This window comes from Ranitomeya imitator, chromosome 1, assembly GCF_032444005.1.
Source record: "Ranitomeya imitator isolate aRanImi1 chromosome 1, aRanImi1.pri, whole genome shotgun sequence".
Classification (NCBI taxonomy): domain Eukaryota; kingdom Metazoa; phylum Chordata; class Amphibia; order Anura; family Dendrobatidae; genus Ranitomeya; species Ranitomeya imitator.
Window position 1 is genome coordinate 762,552,193 of NC_091282.1, and position 18,664 is coordinate 762,570,856.

At 42.3% G+C, this 18,664-nt stretch overlaps 1 protein-coding gene across 5 annotated transcripts in view; it reads left to right on the forward strand.

The window, feature by feature from the left end:
* Positions 1-18,664, forward strand: part of BCL11B (BCL11 transcription factor B) — a 116,400-nt gene that overhangs the window by 11,458 nt on the left and 86,278 nt on the right. For all 5 annotated transcript variants that reach the window (XM_069735478.1, XM_069735465.1, XM_069735458.1 and 2 more), the window contains exon 2: positions 11,004-11,372. In XM_069735478.1, coding sequence (XP_069591579.1) covers positions 11,004-11,372 — 369 coding nt within the window. The remainder of the gene's footprint in view (positions 1-11,003; positions 11,373-18,664) is intronic.

Below are 18,664 nucleotides of genomic sequence, written 5' to 3' on the forward strand. Positions count from 1 at the left end.
GGATAGGCAGGAGTATGCAGTCTCACGTGCACTTTATGCTATGGATAGGCAGGAGTATGCAGTCTCACATGTACTATATGCTATGGATAGGCAGGAGTATGCAGTCTCACGTGCACTTTATGCTATGGATAGGCAGGAGTATGCAGTCTCACGTGCACTTTATGCTATGGATAGGCAGGAGTATGCAGTCTCACGTGCACTTTATGCTATGGATAGGCAGGAGTATGCAGTCTCACGTGCACTTTATGCTATGGATAGGCAGGAGTATGCAGTCTCACGTGCACTTTATGCTATGGATAGGCAGGAGTATGCAGTCTCACGTGCACTTTATGCTATGGATAGGCAGGAGTATGCAGTCTCACGTGCACTTTATGCTATGGATAGGCAGGAGTATGCAGTCTCACGTGCACTTTATGCTATGGATAGAGAGGAGTATGCAGTCTCACATGCACTTTATGCTATGGATAGGCAGGAGTATGCAGTCTCACATGCACTATATCCTATAGGTAGGCAGGAGTATGCAGTCTCACATGCACTTTATGCTATGGATAGGCAGGAGTATGCAGTCTCACGTGCACTTTATGCTATGGATAGGCAGAAGTATGCAGTCTCACGTGCACTTTATGCTATGGATAGGCAGGAGTATGCAGTCTCACGTGCACTCTGCTATGGATAGGCAGGAGTATGCAGTCTCACGTGCACTTTATGCTATGGATAGGCAGGAGTATGCAGTCTCACATGCACTTTATGCTATGGATAGGCAGGAGTATGCAGTCTCACGTGCACTTTATGCTATGGATAGGCAGGAGTATGCAGTCTCACGTGCACTTTATGCTATGGATAGGCAGGAATATGCAGTCTCACGTGCACTTTATGCTATGGATAGGCCGGAGTATGCAGTCTCAGGTGCACTTTATGCTATGGATAGGCAGGAGTATGCAGTCTCACATGCACTATATCCTATAGGTAGGCAGGAGTATGCAGTCTCACATGCACTATATCCTATAGACAGGGCCGGACTGGCCATTTGGCAATTCTGGCAAATGCCAGAAGGGCCGGTCTGGTTGTGGGCTGCCTTGTGTGCTACGTTGTTAACAGAATCAATGTTCTCAAGACATGCACTATATCCTATAGGTAGGCAGGAGTATGCAGTCTCACATGCACTATATCCTATAGGTAGGCAGGAGTATGCAGTCTCACATGTACTATATCCTATAGGTAGGAGTATGCAGTCTCACATGCGCTATATCCTATAGGTAGGCAGGAGTATGCAGTCTCACATGTACTATATCCTATAGGTAGGCAGGAGTATGCAGTCTCAGGTGCACTCTATACAATAAGTAGTAGTCTTCAGACTCACGGGCACTCTATACAATTAGTAGTAGCCTTCAGACTCACGGGCACTCTATATAATTAGTAGTAGTCTGCAGTCTCACGGGCACTCTATACAATAAGTAGTAGTCTTCAGTCTCACGTGCACTCTATACAATAAGTAGTAGTCTTCAGTCTCACGGACACTCTATACAATAAGTAGTAGTCTTCAGTCTCACGTGCACTATATACATTAAGTAGTAGTCTTCAGTCTCACGTGCACTATATACATTAAGTAGTAGTCTTCAGTCTCACGGCACTCTATACAATTATACAATAAGTAGTAGTCTTAAGTCTCACGGGCACTCTATACAATAAGTAGTAGTCTGCAGTCTCACGGGCACTCTATACAATAAGTAGTAGTCTTCAGTCTCACGGGCACTCTATACAATAAGTAGTAGTCTGCAGTCTCATGGGCACTCTATACAATAAGTAGTAGTCTTCAGTCTCACGGGCACTCTATACAATAAGTAGTAGTCTTCAGTCTCACGGGCACTCTATACAATAAGTAGTAGTCTGCAGTCTCACAGGCACTCTATACAATAAGTAGTAGTCTGCAGTCTCACAGGCACTCTATACAATAAGTAGTAGTCTGCAGTCTCACAGGCACTCTATACAATAAGTAGTAGTCTTCAGTCTCACGGGCACTCTATACAATAAGTAGTAGTCTTCAGTCTCACGGGCACTCTATACAATAAGTAGTAGTCTGCAGTCTCACGGGCACTGTATACAATAGGTAGTAGTCTTCAGTCTCACGGGCACTCTATACAATAAGTAGTAGTCTTCAGTCTCACGGGCACTCTATACAATAAGTAGTAGTCTTCAGTCTCACGTGCACTATATACATTAAGTAGTAGTCTTCAGTCTCACGGCACTCTATACAATTATACAATAAGTAGTAGTCTTCAGTCTCACGGGCACTCTATACAATAAGTAGTAGTCTGCAGTCTCACGGGCACTCTATACAATAAGTAGTAGTCTTCAGTCTCACGGGCACTCTATACAATAAGTAGTAGTCTGCAGTCTCACGGGCACTCTATACAATAAGTAGTAGTCTTCAGTCTCACGGGCACTCTATACAATAAGTAGTAGTCTTCAGTCTCACGGGCACTCTATACAATAAGTAGTAGTCTGCAGTCTCACAGGCACTCTATACAATAAGTAGTAGTCTGCAGTCTCACAGGCACTCTATACAATAAGTAGTAGTCTGCAGTCTCACAGGCACTCTATACAATAAGTAGTAGTCTTCAGTCTCACGGGCACTCTATACAATAAGTAGTAGTCTTCAGTCTCACGGGCACTCTATACAATAAGTAGTAGTCTGCAGTCTCACGGGCACTGTATACAATAGGTAGTAGTCTTCAGTCTCACGGGCACTCTATACAATAAGTAGTAGTCTTCAGTCTCACGGGCACTCTATATAATAAGTAGTAGTCTGCAGTCTCGCAGGCACTCTATACAATAAGTAGTAGTCTGCAGTCTCACGGGCACTCTATACAATAAGTAGTAGTCTTCAGTCTCACGGGCACTCTATACAATAAGTAGTAGTCTGCAGTCTCACGGGCACTGTATACAATAGGTAGTAGTCTTCAGTCTCACGGGCACTCTATACAATAAGTAGTAGTCTTCAGTCTCACGGGCACTCTATATAATAAGTAGTAGTCTGCAGTCTCGCAGGCACTCTATACAATAAGTAGTAGTCTGCAGTCTCACAGGCACTCTATACAATAAGTAGTAGTCTTCAGTCTCACGGGCACTCTATACAATAAGTAGTAGTCTTCAGTCTCACGGGCACTCTATACAATAGGTAGTAGTGTGCAGTCTCACGGGCACTCTATACAATAAGTAGTAGTCTTCAGTCTCACGGGCACTCTATATAATAAGTAGTAGTCTGCAGTCTCGCAGGCACTCTATACAATAAGTAGTAGTCTGCAGTCTCACAGGCACTCTATACAATAAGTAGTAGTCTTCAGTCTCACGGGCACTCTATACAATAAGTAGTAGTGTGCAGTCTCATGTGGACTGGATCCTATGTGAAAGTAGTAGTATGCAGCACTGTTCTATCGCTGACCTATGTATTCATTTTTTAGGGTCCGAGTAATAAAAGGAGAGGTAGACGGGGGGAATTATCTTTTGCATAGAATTCATGCTAATCTGCAAGAGAAATAAATTAGGTCAGACAAAAGACCATTGCTGTCAAAGGAGCTCTCAGCCTTAAACATAGGGTAGCAGAAATGTATCCGACAAGTCTTGTACTTGCGTTTTGCAATAGTGTACGCTGGAGACCTGCAGTCAGCGTTCACATCTTTCATATGGGAATGGTGGGGGTTCCTTTTCCATCACACAAGGAGAATATTGTAATTTTGCTCATCACACTTAATTCCTCAGTGTGTATATAATGTGTACGGGATGATTGCTAAAAAAAAATAAATAAGATGAATGACTCCATCCTTGCATTTTTGTAAGCGAATCACGCTGCCCAGCCATGAAATAGTTGAAAGAAGTTGTTCCAAATTGTATCTTATAGTATATATTTCTGAAAAGCAGTTACCAACTCGTTGAGTTACATTCAATATTTTCAAAACATTATTTTTTTCTTAAATTTACTTTAAAAAAAAAATTGCATTTCTTGTGTGCAGAACTATAACAAGGTATCATTTTTTTCCCTTTCTTGGTGGATCGTGTCTTTCACGATTTGCATTATTCCCCCCCACACCTCCTGAATATTTATAGGTTCAATAAACGCTTCTCAATAAAGTATATTTATATTTTCAATAAACCTTTAGATGCTCCAGCAACTGGTCCCAAACTGTGAGAGAGACGAGACCCTTTTATAATGCATCGCACTAAATCACCAGATCTCATCACCGATTACTTATACAGATATTTTTCTATGTAAAAATGAAAAAAAAATGTTTTAATTAATCCAAAATAAAGAAATAAAAAGAAAAGAAAATGTAAGTGCATAAATTAAAATTGATTGATCCAAAATTTGGGGGGGTAGAATTTTTGTGAATTAGTGAAGAATAAGATTTGATATTCAGCTAGAAAAAAAAAGAAAGAATAACGGAGGAATATAAATTAGGCTTTGTTATTTCAGATGAAAAAATTGACTCTAGTTTTATGTTACCTGTGAGTATTAAAAATTTTCCCAAAAAATAAAATATATATTACATATACCGTTTGTGTGTATCTGTGTGCATGGTATATCTATGTACCTGTCTAGAATAACAAAAAAATAGTATTATTTTAATATTTTTTAATTATGTTTTTTGTATCCGTACCCAATCGTCGTATTTACCTCTTTTTTTCTGCTTTATACAATGCGTCTAACATTTCATCCGCCGCGTTCTGGGCTTCGATACCTGTGAAGCTCATGTGACATTTTTCTTCTCAGGTATTAGAATTTGCATTTATTTGGCTTGTCTACGTTGCGGCAGCTCGTACTGGCATACATATGTACTGATATTTGTTTTATTTATTTTATTTTTTTCATTTTTTATTGTACTTTTCAAAAATATCCTTATTTGCGATGACAATGTAGGAGAGAATGGAAATAATTAGACTTGGTGCGACTTAATATTCCAGATTTATTACTTTTCTCTTTTTTTTTCCATCCTCTTAATTGGTTAAGTGGCGTGCAGTATATTGCTCGGTGTAATCTGCGACAAGTCCTTCAAAGCCTGAAGTGGTCAGGAGTCTCATTTTTCAGGCAAAGCAGTGGAAAATGACTTTTTTTTTTTTTTTACCACGTCGACTGCATTCTTTATGTAGATTCCTGTATTCCGATATATCCCCCCTCCGCGTCACTTGTCTGTGAGCGACTTGGGCTTATAAAACAGTTTTACCTCAATGCACTTGGATCATGCAGCGTGTACAGTATCTGGGGAATGGGGCTGATCTATTATTGGAATGTGTTCAGGTGTCGGAGAGCTGGGTTTGCAATGTGTAGTAGAGCTGAGTTTGCAAGGTGTAGTAGAGCTGAGTTTGCAAGGTGTAGTAGAGCTGGGTTTGCAAGGTGTAGTAGAGCTGGGTTTGCAAGGTGTAGTAGAGCTGGGTTTGCAATGTGTAGTAGAGCTGGGTTTGCAAGGTGTAGTAGAGCTGGGTTTGCAAGGTGTAGTAGAGCTGAGTTTGCAAGGTGTAGTAGAGCTGGGTTTGCAAGGTGTAGTAGAGCTGGGTTTGCAAGGTGTAGTAGAGCTGGGTTTGCAATGTGTAGTAGAGCTGAGTTTGCAAGGTGTAGTAGAGCTGGGTTTGCAAGGTGTAGTAGAGCTGGGTTTGCAATGTGTAGTAGAGCTGAGTTTGCAAGGTGTAGTAGAGCTGGGTTTGCAAGGTGTAGCAGGGCTGAGTGTGCAAGGTGTAGAAGAGCTGGATTTGCAAGGTGTAGTAGAGCTGAGTTTGCAAGGTGTAGAAGAGCTGGATTTGCAAGGTGTAGTAGAGCTGAGTTTGCAAGGTGTAGTAGAGCTGGGTTTGCAATGTGTAGCAGGGCTGAGTGTGCAAGGTGTAGAAGAGCTGGATTTGCAAGGTGTAGTAGAGCTGAATTTGCAAGGTGTAGTAGAGCTGAGTTTGCAAGGTGTAGCAAAGCTGGATTTGCAAGGTGTAGCATAGCTGTGTTTGCAAGGTATAGCACAGCAACGTTTGCAAGGTGTAGCAGAGCTGAGTGTAGCAGAGCTGGTGTAGCAGAGCTGGATTTGCAAGGTGTAGTACAACCGAGTTTGCAAGGTGTAGCAGAGCTGAGTGTAGAGCTAGATTTGCAAGGTGTAGCAGACCTGAGTTTTCAAGGTGTAGCAGAGCTGGATTTGCAAGGTGTAGCACAAGCATAGCTGAGTTTGCAAGGTGTAGCACAGCTGCGTTTGCAAGGTTTGGATATAATGTGTTATATATATATATATATATATATATATATATATATAGATTTACCTAAGACTGCACCAGTAAGTATTAGGCCCCCTTTTAAATAGCCTGATATCACATTATCCTAACGTAGGAGTTAAATGACAAATTCAGCTCAACTACATGTGTGAAAATCCAGTGTGCGAAACAGGAGAAAGCTCTAAACGGTCAGATTCTTGGTGCAGGGTTGGGGTAAATTAGGGTAAATGAATAACGACTTGGGCTTAAAACCAAAAAAATAATTCAGGTTTCTTGGATACCCGAATTAGCCACTTTTTTTTTTCTGACCTGTGACTGATAAATTACTGATAAATTACTGATAAATTACTTAGGATATAAGTAAGAATATAATGCGAGCGGCTTAAACCTATGAACGTCTTTGGAGAACACGGCGCCGGGATACCAAGGTGTAGCAGCGCTGAACTTGTCATTTAACCCGTTTGTGCATGGATGCGTAGAACTACAATCAGTCCTATGTAAAACAAACAAAAAAAAAGAAACACACTCTGCTTCATGTATAGGAAGCGTGCGGTGAGGTGTGGGGGGGGTACACCTCTCTTTTTCAGCTCATCCTATTAGCAAAGATTTTATTATGCCGAGAGCAACCATCTGATTGGAAGCTGAAACTGGCAGCAGTTTTTTTTTACGCTTTTTTTTTTGCATATTATCGAGAGGAGGGATTGCGTTACTATATCATCAGCTTATACTGTTAGTAATCAATCAGCCCTTTACATTTCTGTAGGGCCCAATAAAGCATTATTTTTATTTATTTATCCCAATTAAATCTAATTATTTCAGTTATTCATGTTTTTTTAATTCCTTTTTTCCCCTTTTTTTAGCCACTTTTCGAAAAGGTGCGCGGCAACCAATTTCTCTGGCTTTCTTACTATACGAATTTGGAAAAGCTGAGTGACTAGTGCTGACTACCCCTGCCTAATGGCGGGCCTATAGCATGTCACCCAGCTTTCCTAGAGCCAGATACATCCAGGGAGCAGCTGCTGCATTATATAATACTAATGAGCCCGGTGATATTACATGACATATTGATTGTATCCGCCATGAAAACTAAACTTGTGAAGCACCTTGTCTGCCTCGTGTGAAAATATGACATATATTACCAACATGGGAGCCACACTTTACATTTTTTTTTGACAGTTTTGTAGGAAATATGTTCAGAAAAAAAAACAAAAAAAAAAAACCTACAGCGCAGAACGGGGTAAACAAAACCTTATTTCCGGGAATTTTTTTTTTTAAATAATTAAAAATTATTTCTTAGGCAACCTGTCAAAATTCTTTTCCTAACAATTCATTTAAATTTTCGCAATGTGAGCCTACTAATATATGTTTGGTATAACGTTCTCACTTAAACTGCAAAAAAAAAAAAAAAAAATAAGATAAAAAATAATTTGCATTTGCCACATTTTTCTACTTTTCCTTGCAATTAATTACAACCCTGCGTAATCTCGCCGGCTGTTTGTTGCCTGGTACAATACACGTTACAGTTTGCAGAGGACGTGGCTATGGTTGACATTTTGATGGCTGACGCAGTGAAATTTTTAAAAATATTTATTTTTTCCTTTTTTTTACAATTTTATTTTATTGTGATTTTTAATTGTTATTTTTTTTTTTTTTTAATACAGTGAGACATAGTGGATGTATATAATTCATCCGACTGAGAGGATACAGGTATGATCTGGAGTGATATGTACCGCCAAGGGCAAGCTGCATCTCCTGTGATGGGCAGGATGGAGCGGGGGAGGGGAGCGTTACAGGAATCAGCGTAGTTATTAAGAGACGTTATCTGTTTTTAGACTTGTTTATGCCATTGATAGCTTTAACACAAATATCCTCAGGTGCGCTTTATGGGGAAAAAAAGGTTCAGTTTTTCCTGGGTAGGTTAACACTCAGGTATCTAATACGCAGAGGCTGAATCTGTAGCTGTTAAACATTTAATAGGTTGTTTCCCTTTAAGGATATATACCTGGCAGCTATGATGGCTGTCACCCAGCTTTCCAAGACCTCTGGGTGATAAATCCACTTAGATATAAGAGGGTAGAGATGTATAAATGGGCGGCTATGATGCCTATACAACTTTGTGATAAAGCTCTGTTCACATCTGCTTTGTGATTTCAGGGAATAGACACTAGTGGAGCCTGACGTACCCGTTTGAAATAATGGGGCCCTTCAGGTTCCTTCAATCTATTCATAATTGTAAGGGGAAGATTACAAGAATTCCGATTGCAACACTATTTTTCCCATCAAATATGCCAGAATTAATGATGGCCTTAAAGCAATGAGCACATGGCCTAAAACGGAAGGGAACACACCAATGAGAACACGGCCTTACACCAATGAGAACACGGCCTTACACCGATGCGAACGCGGCCTTACACCGATGAAAACGCGGCCTTACACCGATGAAAACGCGGCCTTACACCGATGAAAACGCGGCCTTACACCGATGAAAACGCGGCCTTACACCGATGAAAACGCGGCCTTACACCGATGAAAACGCGGCCTTACACCGATGAAAACGCGGCCTTACACCGATGAAAACGCGGCCTTACACCGATGAAAACGCGGCCTTACACCGATGAAAACGCGGCCTTACACCGATGAAAACGCGGCCTTACACCGATGAAAACGCGGCCTTACACCGATGAAAACGCGGCCTTACACCGATGAAAACGCGGCCTTACACCGATGAAAACGCGGCCTTACACCGATGAAAACGCGGCCTTACACCGATGAAAACGCGGCCTTACACCGATGAAAACGCGGCCTTACACCGATGAAAACGCGGCCTTACACCGATGAAAACGCGGCCTTACACCGATGAAAACGCGGCCTTACACCGATGAAAACGCGGCCTTACACCGATGAAAACGCGGCCTTACACCGATGAAAACGCGGCCTTACACCGATGAAAACGCGGCCTTACACCGATGAAAACGCGGCCTTACACCGATGAAAACGCGGCCTTACACCGATGAAAACGCGGCCTTACACCGATGAAAACGCGGCCTTACACCGATGAAAACGCGGCCTTACACCGATGAAAACGCGGCCTTACACCGATGAAAACGCGGCCTTACACCGATGAAAACACGGCCTTACACCGATGAAAACACGGCCTTACACCGATGAAAACACGGCCTTACACCGATGAAAACACGGCCTTACACTCATGTGAACACGGCCTCACAGCGATGCGAACACGATGTTCTCACAGTCTTAAACCGATGTGAACACTCCCTTATACAGATATGACAACGGCCTTAAAGGGGCTGTCCGAGACTTACATTGATATCCGGCACCCCTGCTGACCAGCAGTTCTCGATGTCAACAGCAGCTGGAAGTATTTAGGTGCACAGTTCTGTCAACTGTATAATGGCCGCAGTCGGGTAGTACACGCCGCCGCCAGCACTGGAAACAGCTGATCGATGATCAGATATTGATGGCCTATCTCAAGGAAATTGGTCAGCGTTTCATGAGTGTTTTTTTTTATGCGTTATTAGTTTTGTCAGCGTGAACAGCCCCATTCACTACTATAGGTGCAAGCGCTGTCTGTGAAAAACATGGATAGCACTTGTACGAGAAAAACTGATGTCTGAATAAGACCTTATTTATTTATTATGCATTGCTTATATAGCACTATCATATTCTGCAGCACTTTACATACATTATCATTGCTGTCCCCAATGGGGCTCACAATCTAAATTCCCGATCATCCCTTAAACCGATGTGAACACAGCCTTAAACCGATGTGAACACAGCCTTAAACCGATGTGAACACAGCCTTAAACCGATGTGAACACAGCCTTAAACCGATGTGAACACAGCCTTAAACCGATGTGAACACAGCCTTAAACCGATGTGAACACAGCCTTAAACAGACGTGAACACAGCCTTAAACCGATGTGAACACAGCTTTAAACCGATGTGAACACAGCTTTAAACCGATGTGAACACAGCCTTAGGCTATGTTCACACTTTGCGGATCTTGCTGCGGATCCGCAGCGGATTTGACCGCTGCGGATCCGCAGCAGTTTCCCATGAGTTTACATTCCAATGTAAACCTATGGGAAACAAAAAACGCTGTGCACATGCTGCAGAAAAATCCGCGCGGAAACGCTGCGGATTACATTCTGCAGCATGTCACTTCTTTTCTGCGGATTTTCACCTGCTCCAATAGAAAACTGCAGATGAAAATCCGCAGAAGAAAAAACGCAGTAAAAACCGCGATAAATCCGCAGTAAAAACCGCAACGGGTTTTCACTGCGGATTTTGGAATTCTGCTGCGGAAAAATCCGCAGTGGAATCCGCAAAGTGTGAACATAGCCTAAAACCGCTGTGAACACAGCCTTAAACCGCTGTGAACACAACCTTAAACCGATGTGAACACAGCCTTAAACCGATGTGAACACAGCCTTAAACCGATGTGAACACAGCCTTAAACCGATGTGAACACAGCCTTAAACCGATGTGAACACAGCCTTAAACCGATGTGAACACAGCCTTAAACCGATGTGAACACAGCCTTAAACCGATGTGAACACAGCCTTAAACCGATGTGAACACAGCCTTAAACCGATGTGAACACAGCCTTAAACCGATGTGAACACAGCCTTAAACCGATGTGAACACAGCCTTAAAAAAAAAAACAAATTGGTCACAGTTTATTTAGAAAAATGTTTTTAAAACAAAAATATTCTCACGATTTCTCATTTGTTCTATTTCAGCCGAACAGCACCATGTCCAAACGGTAATCACGGATGAAGACGACGGGCTTCCCATCCCAGAGCTGGGGACCATTAGCCTATCCGGCAGCGGGAACGATCCAGACTTGTTAACATGTGGACAGTGTCAAATGAACTTCCCGCTGGGAGACATCTTGGTTTTTATAGAGCACAAGAAAAAACAGTGCGGAGGTCCGAGCGGAGGCTGCTATGAAAAGAGTCTGGATAAAAGTAGTCCTCCGCCCCCATCTCGCTCCGAGCTCAGGAAAGTGGCAGAGCCGGTGGAAATCGGTATCCAAGTCACGCCCGATGAGGAAGACCGTCTTCTCACACCTACGAAAGGAATTTGCCCGAAGCAGGAGAATATTGCAGGTACGGTGCCATTTTTATTTTTTTTTCAGCGACCCAAATAGATGGACATCCAAGACCAGATATGGTCAAATGTTATAAACATCTTACATCGTTTTTTTTTTAAACATTATCATTGATAGATTTATAATTTAATAAATTAGAAAATTCTATTATTTTAGGATTTGGCATTTTCTGTAGTGATGAGCGAGCATGCTCGGATAAGGTGTTATCTCAGCATGCTCGTGTCTTCGGCATGTTTGAGTTCCTGCGACTGCATGTCTTGCGCTGTTTGACAGCCGCAGCACATGCAGGGATTGCCTAAGAGACAGGAAATCCCTGCATGTGCCGCGCTTGTCGAACAGCCGCGGGGACCTGAACATATTTTTCGAGCACTCGTTGGGACCTGAGCATGCTCAGATAACACCTTATCCCAGCACGCTCGCTCATCACTAATCTTCTGCGGCCATAAACACCGCCTATATTCACAGATTACCATGGGCCATAGCGTTTGTAACACTAGAAAGAAAGGCTGCACCCCAACAGGAGTGTACAGGTGAGAGTGCCCCCTAGTTCTCAGTCTCGGGGTGGGATTACTGAGCGTAGTCGGAGGCACTGACCTCTCCTCTTCTCCGTAGTTATATGTAATAAGCAGTCGTTTAATCATCAGATGAAAGCGTCGCTATCTGGGCTGCTATCATGTGAAGTTGCCGCTTTCATCTGCCTGGCGCGGAGCCGCTCGCCACCTTATGAGTCTGAAGTTGCATTGATTTGCATGTTAGAAGTCGGAGGATTAGCGCTAATCCTAAACCTATTTATCCTGAAGTCGGTGTGAAGGAGAGATCCTTTTTAACGTTTTCCTAGAATGCAAAACTTGTCGTCTTCTCCTCCGCGGCCTAGGAAGCGATTAACCACAGGTAATTGGAGATAATTGCCCCATACAGAGAGCTCGTGGGGAAACTACAACTCCCAGCAATCCCTCACCACTGCTGCGCAGTTCATTACTTGGGATACAAGTTGGGAGTCGAGGGTTGCAGACTACTTATGACGTCTCATCTTTTTGGTCTGCAAATCATGCTGGGTGTTTTAGTTCTACAAAACCTGAAAAAGTCATAGTTTTCTGACTACTGATTACAACTCTCCTGTTCTGACATGCTGGGAGTTGTAGTTCCGTAAAATGAGAAAATCATCACAAGTTGCTGATTATAACCTCGTCTGATCTCCGCATGTTGGGAGGAGTAGTTGCACAAAACTAGAAAAGTCCCAAGTTGCAGATGGCATGTTATAACCTCTCCTGTTCTCAGCATGCTGAGAGTTGTAGTTCTAACACAGCAGGAGAGCAGAATGCGGAGCCCTGATTCCAAGTCCATGATGGGAGTAGTTGTACTACAATAAACAGAAAGCTAAAACAGGAGAGGTCGTCCTTATTCGGCAGCTTTTAGCAGGCTATGCTAGGAGTGGTAGTTCCGGACCAGGAGGAGGTTGTAGTTTGCAGACTACTCTTCGCATCTAGTTTACAGTAAGCCATGCTGGGAGTTCTAGTTCTCCAATATTAAAAGGTTATTAGGGAGCGGAGCGATGGCGGTGCTGGGATTTTCCACATCCGGAGGTGCCGCAGCAGCAGCACAGTCTATCAGGACTCGCAGCTGCGGTGACAGCGGAGCAGAGGGGTCCGCTCTCCCAGCGCGCTTTTTGCAGATTACTATTGTTAAGCAGCCGCCAAAACACAGCGTCAGATAATAGAGACGTGCATTAGCGAGCGGTATTATTTGTGCTCGCATATGACGGATATTCTGATTTCCTCACCGTACTGTCTGGGGGTCTTGGCTTCTCCCTCCTTCTCGGAAGCAAGAACCCGCCATGTGCTCACAACACTTTATTTTTTTTTTTCTTTGTCAGGAGTTTTCTGGCAACGATTTGCTCACCAAGTTTTAAAGCAATTATAGGTTAATCCCGAAAATAGTAGCAGGGACTTGCTGCGTCAGCCGGAGGGAAAGTTTCTCTTCGTTTTTTTTTTTTTTTATGGAAAGTGCAGAGAAATTGCAGTTTTCCTATGGCGGGAGGAGCAGGTCTAAAGCAGCATCGCATGTAGCAGAGCTGGGTGGGTGAATTGGGCAGTGTTTCCTCTCTTATGAGTTGACTACATTGCAAACTCAGCTCTGCTACATCTGCAGATGTTAGGGTTGGGGTTTTCGGCAGAGGATGTAGGTTGGGTTCACATCGACGCTATCATTTCATAAGAATAGACACCCGCAAATGAGAGCCAGTGGGGTCTTCTAATATTTTTCCAGCAAATATGTTGAAATCTGGAATAGAACCTTAAAAAATAGGTGTAGTTAGATGTAGCAGGGCTGTATATGTTAGGTAGTAGCAGAGCTGTATATGTTATGTAGTAGCAGGGCTGTATATGTTAGGTAGTAGCAGAGCTGTATATGTTATGTAGTAGCAGAGCTGTATATGTTATGTAGTAGCAGAGCTGTATATGTTAGGTAGTAGCAGAGCTGTATATGTTATGTAGTAGCAGAGCTGTATATGTTAGGTAGTAGCAGAGCTGTATATGTTATGTAGTAGCAGAGCTGTATATGTTATGTAGTAGCAGAGCTGTATATGTTATGTAGTAGCAGGGCTGTATATGTTAGGTAGTAGCAGAGCTGTATATGTTATGTAGTAGCAGAGCTGTATATGTTATGTAGTAGCAGAGCTGTATATGTTATGTAGTAGCAGGGCTGTATATGTTAGGTAGTAGCAGAGCTGTATATGTTATGTAGTAGCAGAGCTGTATATGTTATGTAGTAGCAGAGCTGTATATGTTATGTAGTAGCAGGGCTGTATATGTTATGTAGTAGCAGAGCTGTATATGTTATGTAGTAGCAGGGCTGTATATGTTAGGTAGTAGCAGAGCTGTATATGTTATGTAGTAGCAGGGCTGTATATGTTATGTAGTAGCAGGGCTGTATATGTTATGTAGTAGCAGGGCTGTATATGTTATGTAGTAGCAGGGCTGTATATGTTAGGTAGTAGCAGAGCTGTATATGTTATGTAGTAGCAGGGCTGTATATGTTATGTAGTAGCAGAGCTGTATATGTTAGGTAGTAGAAAAGCTGTATATGTTATGTAGTAGCAGGGCTGTATATGTTATGTAGTAGCAGAGCTGTATATGTTAGGTAGTAGCAGAGCTGTATATGTTATGTAGTAGCAGAGCTGTATATGTTAGGTAGTAGCAGAGCTGTATATGTTATGTAGTAGCAGAGCTGTATATGTTATGTAGTAGCAGAGCTGTATATGTTATGTAGTAGCAGGGCTGTATATGTTAGGTAGTAGCAGAGCTGTATATGTTATGTAGTAGCAGAGCTGTATATGTTATGTAGTAGCAGAGCTGTATATGTTATGTAGTAGCAGGGCTGTATATGTTAGGTAGTAGCAGAGCTGTATATGTTATGTAGTAGCAGAGCTGTATATGTTATGTAGTAGCAGAGCTGTATATGTTATGTAGTAGCAGGGCTGTATATGTTATGTAGTAGCAGAGCTGTATATGTTATGTAGTAGCAGGGCTGTATATGTTAGGTAGTAGCAGAGCTGTATATGTTATGTAGTAGCAGAGCTGTATATGTTATGTAGTAGCAGAGCTGTATATGTTAGGTAGTAGAAAAGCTGTATATGTTATGTAGTAGCAGAGCTGTATATGTTATGTAGTAGCAGAGCTGTATATGTTATGTAGTAGCAGAGCTGTATATGTTGGCTAGTAGCAGAGCTGTATATGTTATGTAGTAGCAGAGCTGTATATGTTATGTAGTAGCAGAGCTGTATATGTTATGTAGTAGCAGAGCTGTATATGTTATGTAGTAGCAGAGCTGTATATGTTATGTAGTAGCAGAGCTGTATATGTTATGTTGTTCCTGGGTGTACATCATTTATGTACAGCATAGTTTAGCAAATAGATTTGCAGGACCCTGGCCCAGCAGTCACGCTGGTGGTCTGAGGTCACTGGGCCAGAGCACTAAGACCCTCCTCCTTGGCGCCTCTAATATGGATATATTATGATGCAATGACAAACTCAGCCCTGCTACATTTGTATTTTTTTTATGCTGAGTTTTATGGAATAGGATTTGGAGTGGCTTTGTTTCTAGATGTAGATGTAGTAGAGCTGAATGTAAGGCTGAGGACACCTGCAGTCCTATCCACAATATTGAGATATTATGACATATGACAAACTCAGCTCCGCTGCATTTTTGTACATTGTAGACAGAGTTTTGTTTGAAAGAGTGTATATATTGATTTAGCAGAGCTAAATATGTTACTCTGGTTCGTGGTCTACATCTGTAATAGGTGTACTGGCTTTTTTAATGGAGAATATTGAGACATTCTGATAAGATGGAATATGACTAACACATCTCTGCTTCATATGCTGAGGCTGAGTTTTGTTGGAAATAATGACAATGGTTGTATATATGTAGCAGAGCTGAATATCTTATTCACATCATGTAATAGGTTAACTGCAGTCCTGTGTAGATTATTAAGATAGGATGATATATGACAAACACAGCTCTGCTGCATTTATACCTTTTAGGTATAGGCTGAGTTATATTAGAAAGAAAATAATACAATTATTTTTAGATGTAGCGGAGCTGAATATCTTACTCAGGTCCTGGGTCTACGTGGGAATACTTGCATTTATGATAAGATGACGCATGACAAACACAGCTTTGCTGCATGTATACATTTCAGGTTGAGTTTTACCAGAAACAATTAAGAGGACGGCTGTATGTAGGAACAGCAGAGCTGAATTTAGTTAACTGCAGTCCTGTGTAGAATATTAAGATATTAGGATAAGATGATATATTGCAAACACAGCTCTGCTGAATTTATACAGAATGGATGTATATATTGATGTAGCAGAGCTGAATATCTTACTCAGGACTTGGATCGATATATATATATATCATAAGCATACCTGCTTTTTATGCAAAACATTGTTATAAAATGAAATATGACAAACACAGCTCGGCTGCATTAATATATTTCAGGCTGAGTTTTATTGGAAACAAGAGAACGGTTGTATGTAGATGTAGCAGAGCTGAATGTTCTCATTACATCACCACTACTGACAATATATGGTCAAATTCCTTTAATCTGGCATCTGATTATCCAGAAATTCTGATCATTTCCAGGAGTATCCCGTTAAATGACCCAGAATATCCGATGCCGGATTATAGGAACTTTTAATTGATTGATGTTAGATATTATCCATCCTGCGTTTTTAGGAGAAATGATCTGATAGTGGCGGGATGGCGGTGCAGAGTGGTGGCGGGCATTCTGGGCACAGGAGATAAACATTTGCCACTAGCGCATAGAAAAGCGTTTTTAATTATGTTATTACAAATGGAGATTAGTTAACGCTGTTTATAGCCACCATTGATTGTTGAATGGGACGGCCGGGATTATTGCTTTTTTTTAAAGTTATGACAGCTAATTATCAACGCTGTCATTGGCTACATATGTCCCCGTCATTGCTGTATACCACGATGGGCTTTACTTGTAACAAGGCAGCTGCCTGACACTCCTTGCATCCGCTTAGGACTCTTCTTCGGTTCCTCTTGCTTCGCCTGTGGAAGGTTTGCACAGTCATCTGCAGGAGAAAAGCTGTGGTGACACCTGCGGTCTAATCATCGGAAGGGCAGATCACCGAGAACAATTTATTGCTCTCTGTTATCAGCCATTTCAGGTTGGAGAGAGGATGACTGGCTAACAAATCACTAAGAATGTGTGCTACATTTTCCATTTCTCCAAACTTTTAAAAAAGCTGTTTTAATAGGTAGAGCGCTTTAAACACTGCTGACATTAATTTTACCGTCCCTTTAAGGGGGCGATTACAGGTACATGGGGCGAATCCGTAATGACCATACATTTACAGTTGGCCACCATGGCTGATCATTTGTGCTGTGATCTACTAAAATGACCTTTTTTTTACATGATACAAATGGTAGAAAACATGGCAAACATTTAAAGGGGAAGTGGCTCATTATCAGCGTTTCGGTGAATGCGCAGGCGTGTACTACGGAGGACAGAGAATGAACTTCAATCCAATATTGCGGCCAGCATGCAGCCAGTGGGTAAGGAAAGGGTGAATCAAACACCCGAAAACTCCGCCCATATGACCCAAAACCAGTCCCGCCAAATTCAGGTGACAGGTTCCCTTTAAGATGGTCTGAAGAACCTGGTTTCTCGGTTCCAGAGCCCTGAGGAGGAGTCCAGTAGTTAGACCCATATCTATGAGGATAGGATATAACTTGCTGATCTCTTGGTGGGCGCTGCGCTTGTTTTTTTTTTTTCAGCAGTCTCATAGACAGTGAATGGAGCGTATGACAAGTGTGTGCACCTCTGCCCTATTGAAGACGAGTCCGTAGAGTTTGGCTCCTCCATTCCAGAACACTGAGGATCCCAGTAGTTAAACCCTTATTGATCAGGATAAGAGATAACATGCTGATCTCTGGGTGGGCACTATGCTCTGTTTTCTTTGGCAGTCCCATAGACAATGAATGGAGCGTATGACAAGTGTGTGCACCTCTGCCCTATTGAAGACGAGTCCGTAGAGTTTGGCTCCTCCATTCCAGAACACTGAGGATCCCAGTAGTTAAACCCTTATTGATCAGGATAAGAGATAACATGCTGATCTCTGGGTGGGCACTATGCTCTGTTTTCTTTGGCAGTCCCATAGACAATGAATGGAGCGTATGACAAGTGTGTGCACCTCTGCCCTATTGAAGACGAGTCCGTAGAGTTTGGCTCCTCCATTCCAGAACACTGAGGATCCCAGTAGTTAGACCCTTATCGATCAGGATAAGAGATAACATGCTGATCTCTGGGTGGGCACAATGCTCTGTTTTCTTTGGCAGTCCCATAGACAATGAATGGAGTGTATGACAAGTGTGTGCACCACTGCCCTATTGAAGACGAGTCCGCAGAGCCTGGTTCCTCCATTCCAGAACCCTGAGGATCCCAATAGTTAGACCCTTATCTATCAGGAGAGGAGATGACTTGCTGATATCTAGGTGGGCACTATGCTTTTCTCCAACAGGCGAATACCAACGAATGGAGTGTGTGCACCTTCATTCTATTAAAAGATGGTCCGCAAAGCCTGGTTTCTTGGTTTCAGAGACTGGAGGCTTCCAGCGGTTAGACCCCTATCTATCAGGATTGGAGATCATTTTCAGATCTCTGGGTGGGCGCTACTCTCCATTTTCTCCGGCAGTCCAATAAACAATGAATGGAGTGTTTGTGCCTACGTTTCATTCAAGATGGTCCACAAAGCCTGGCTA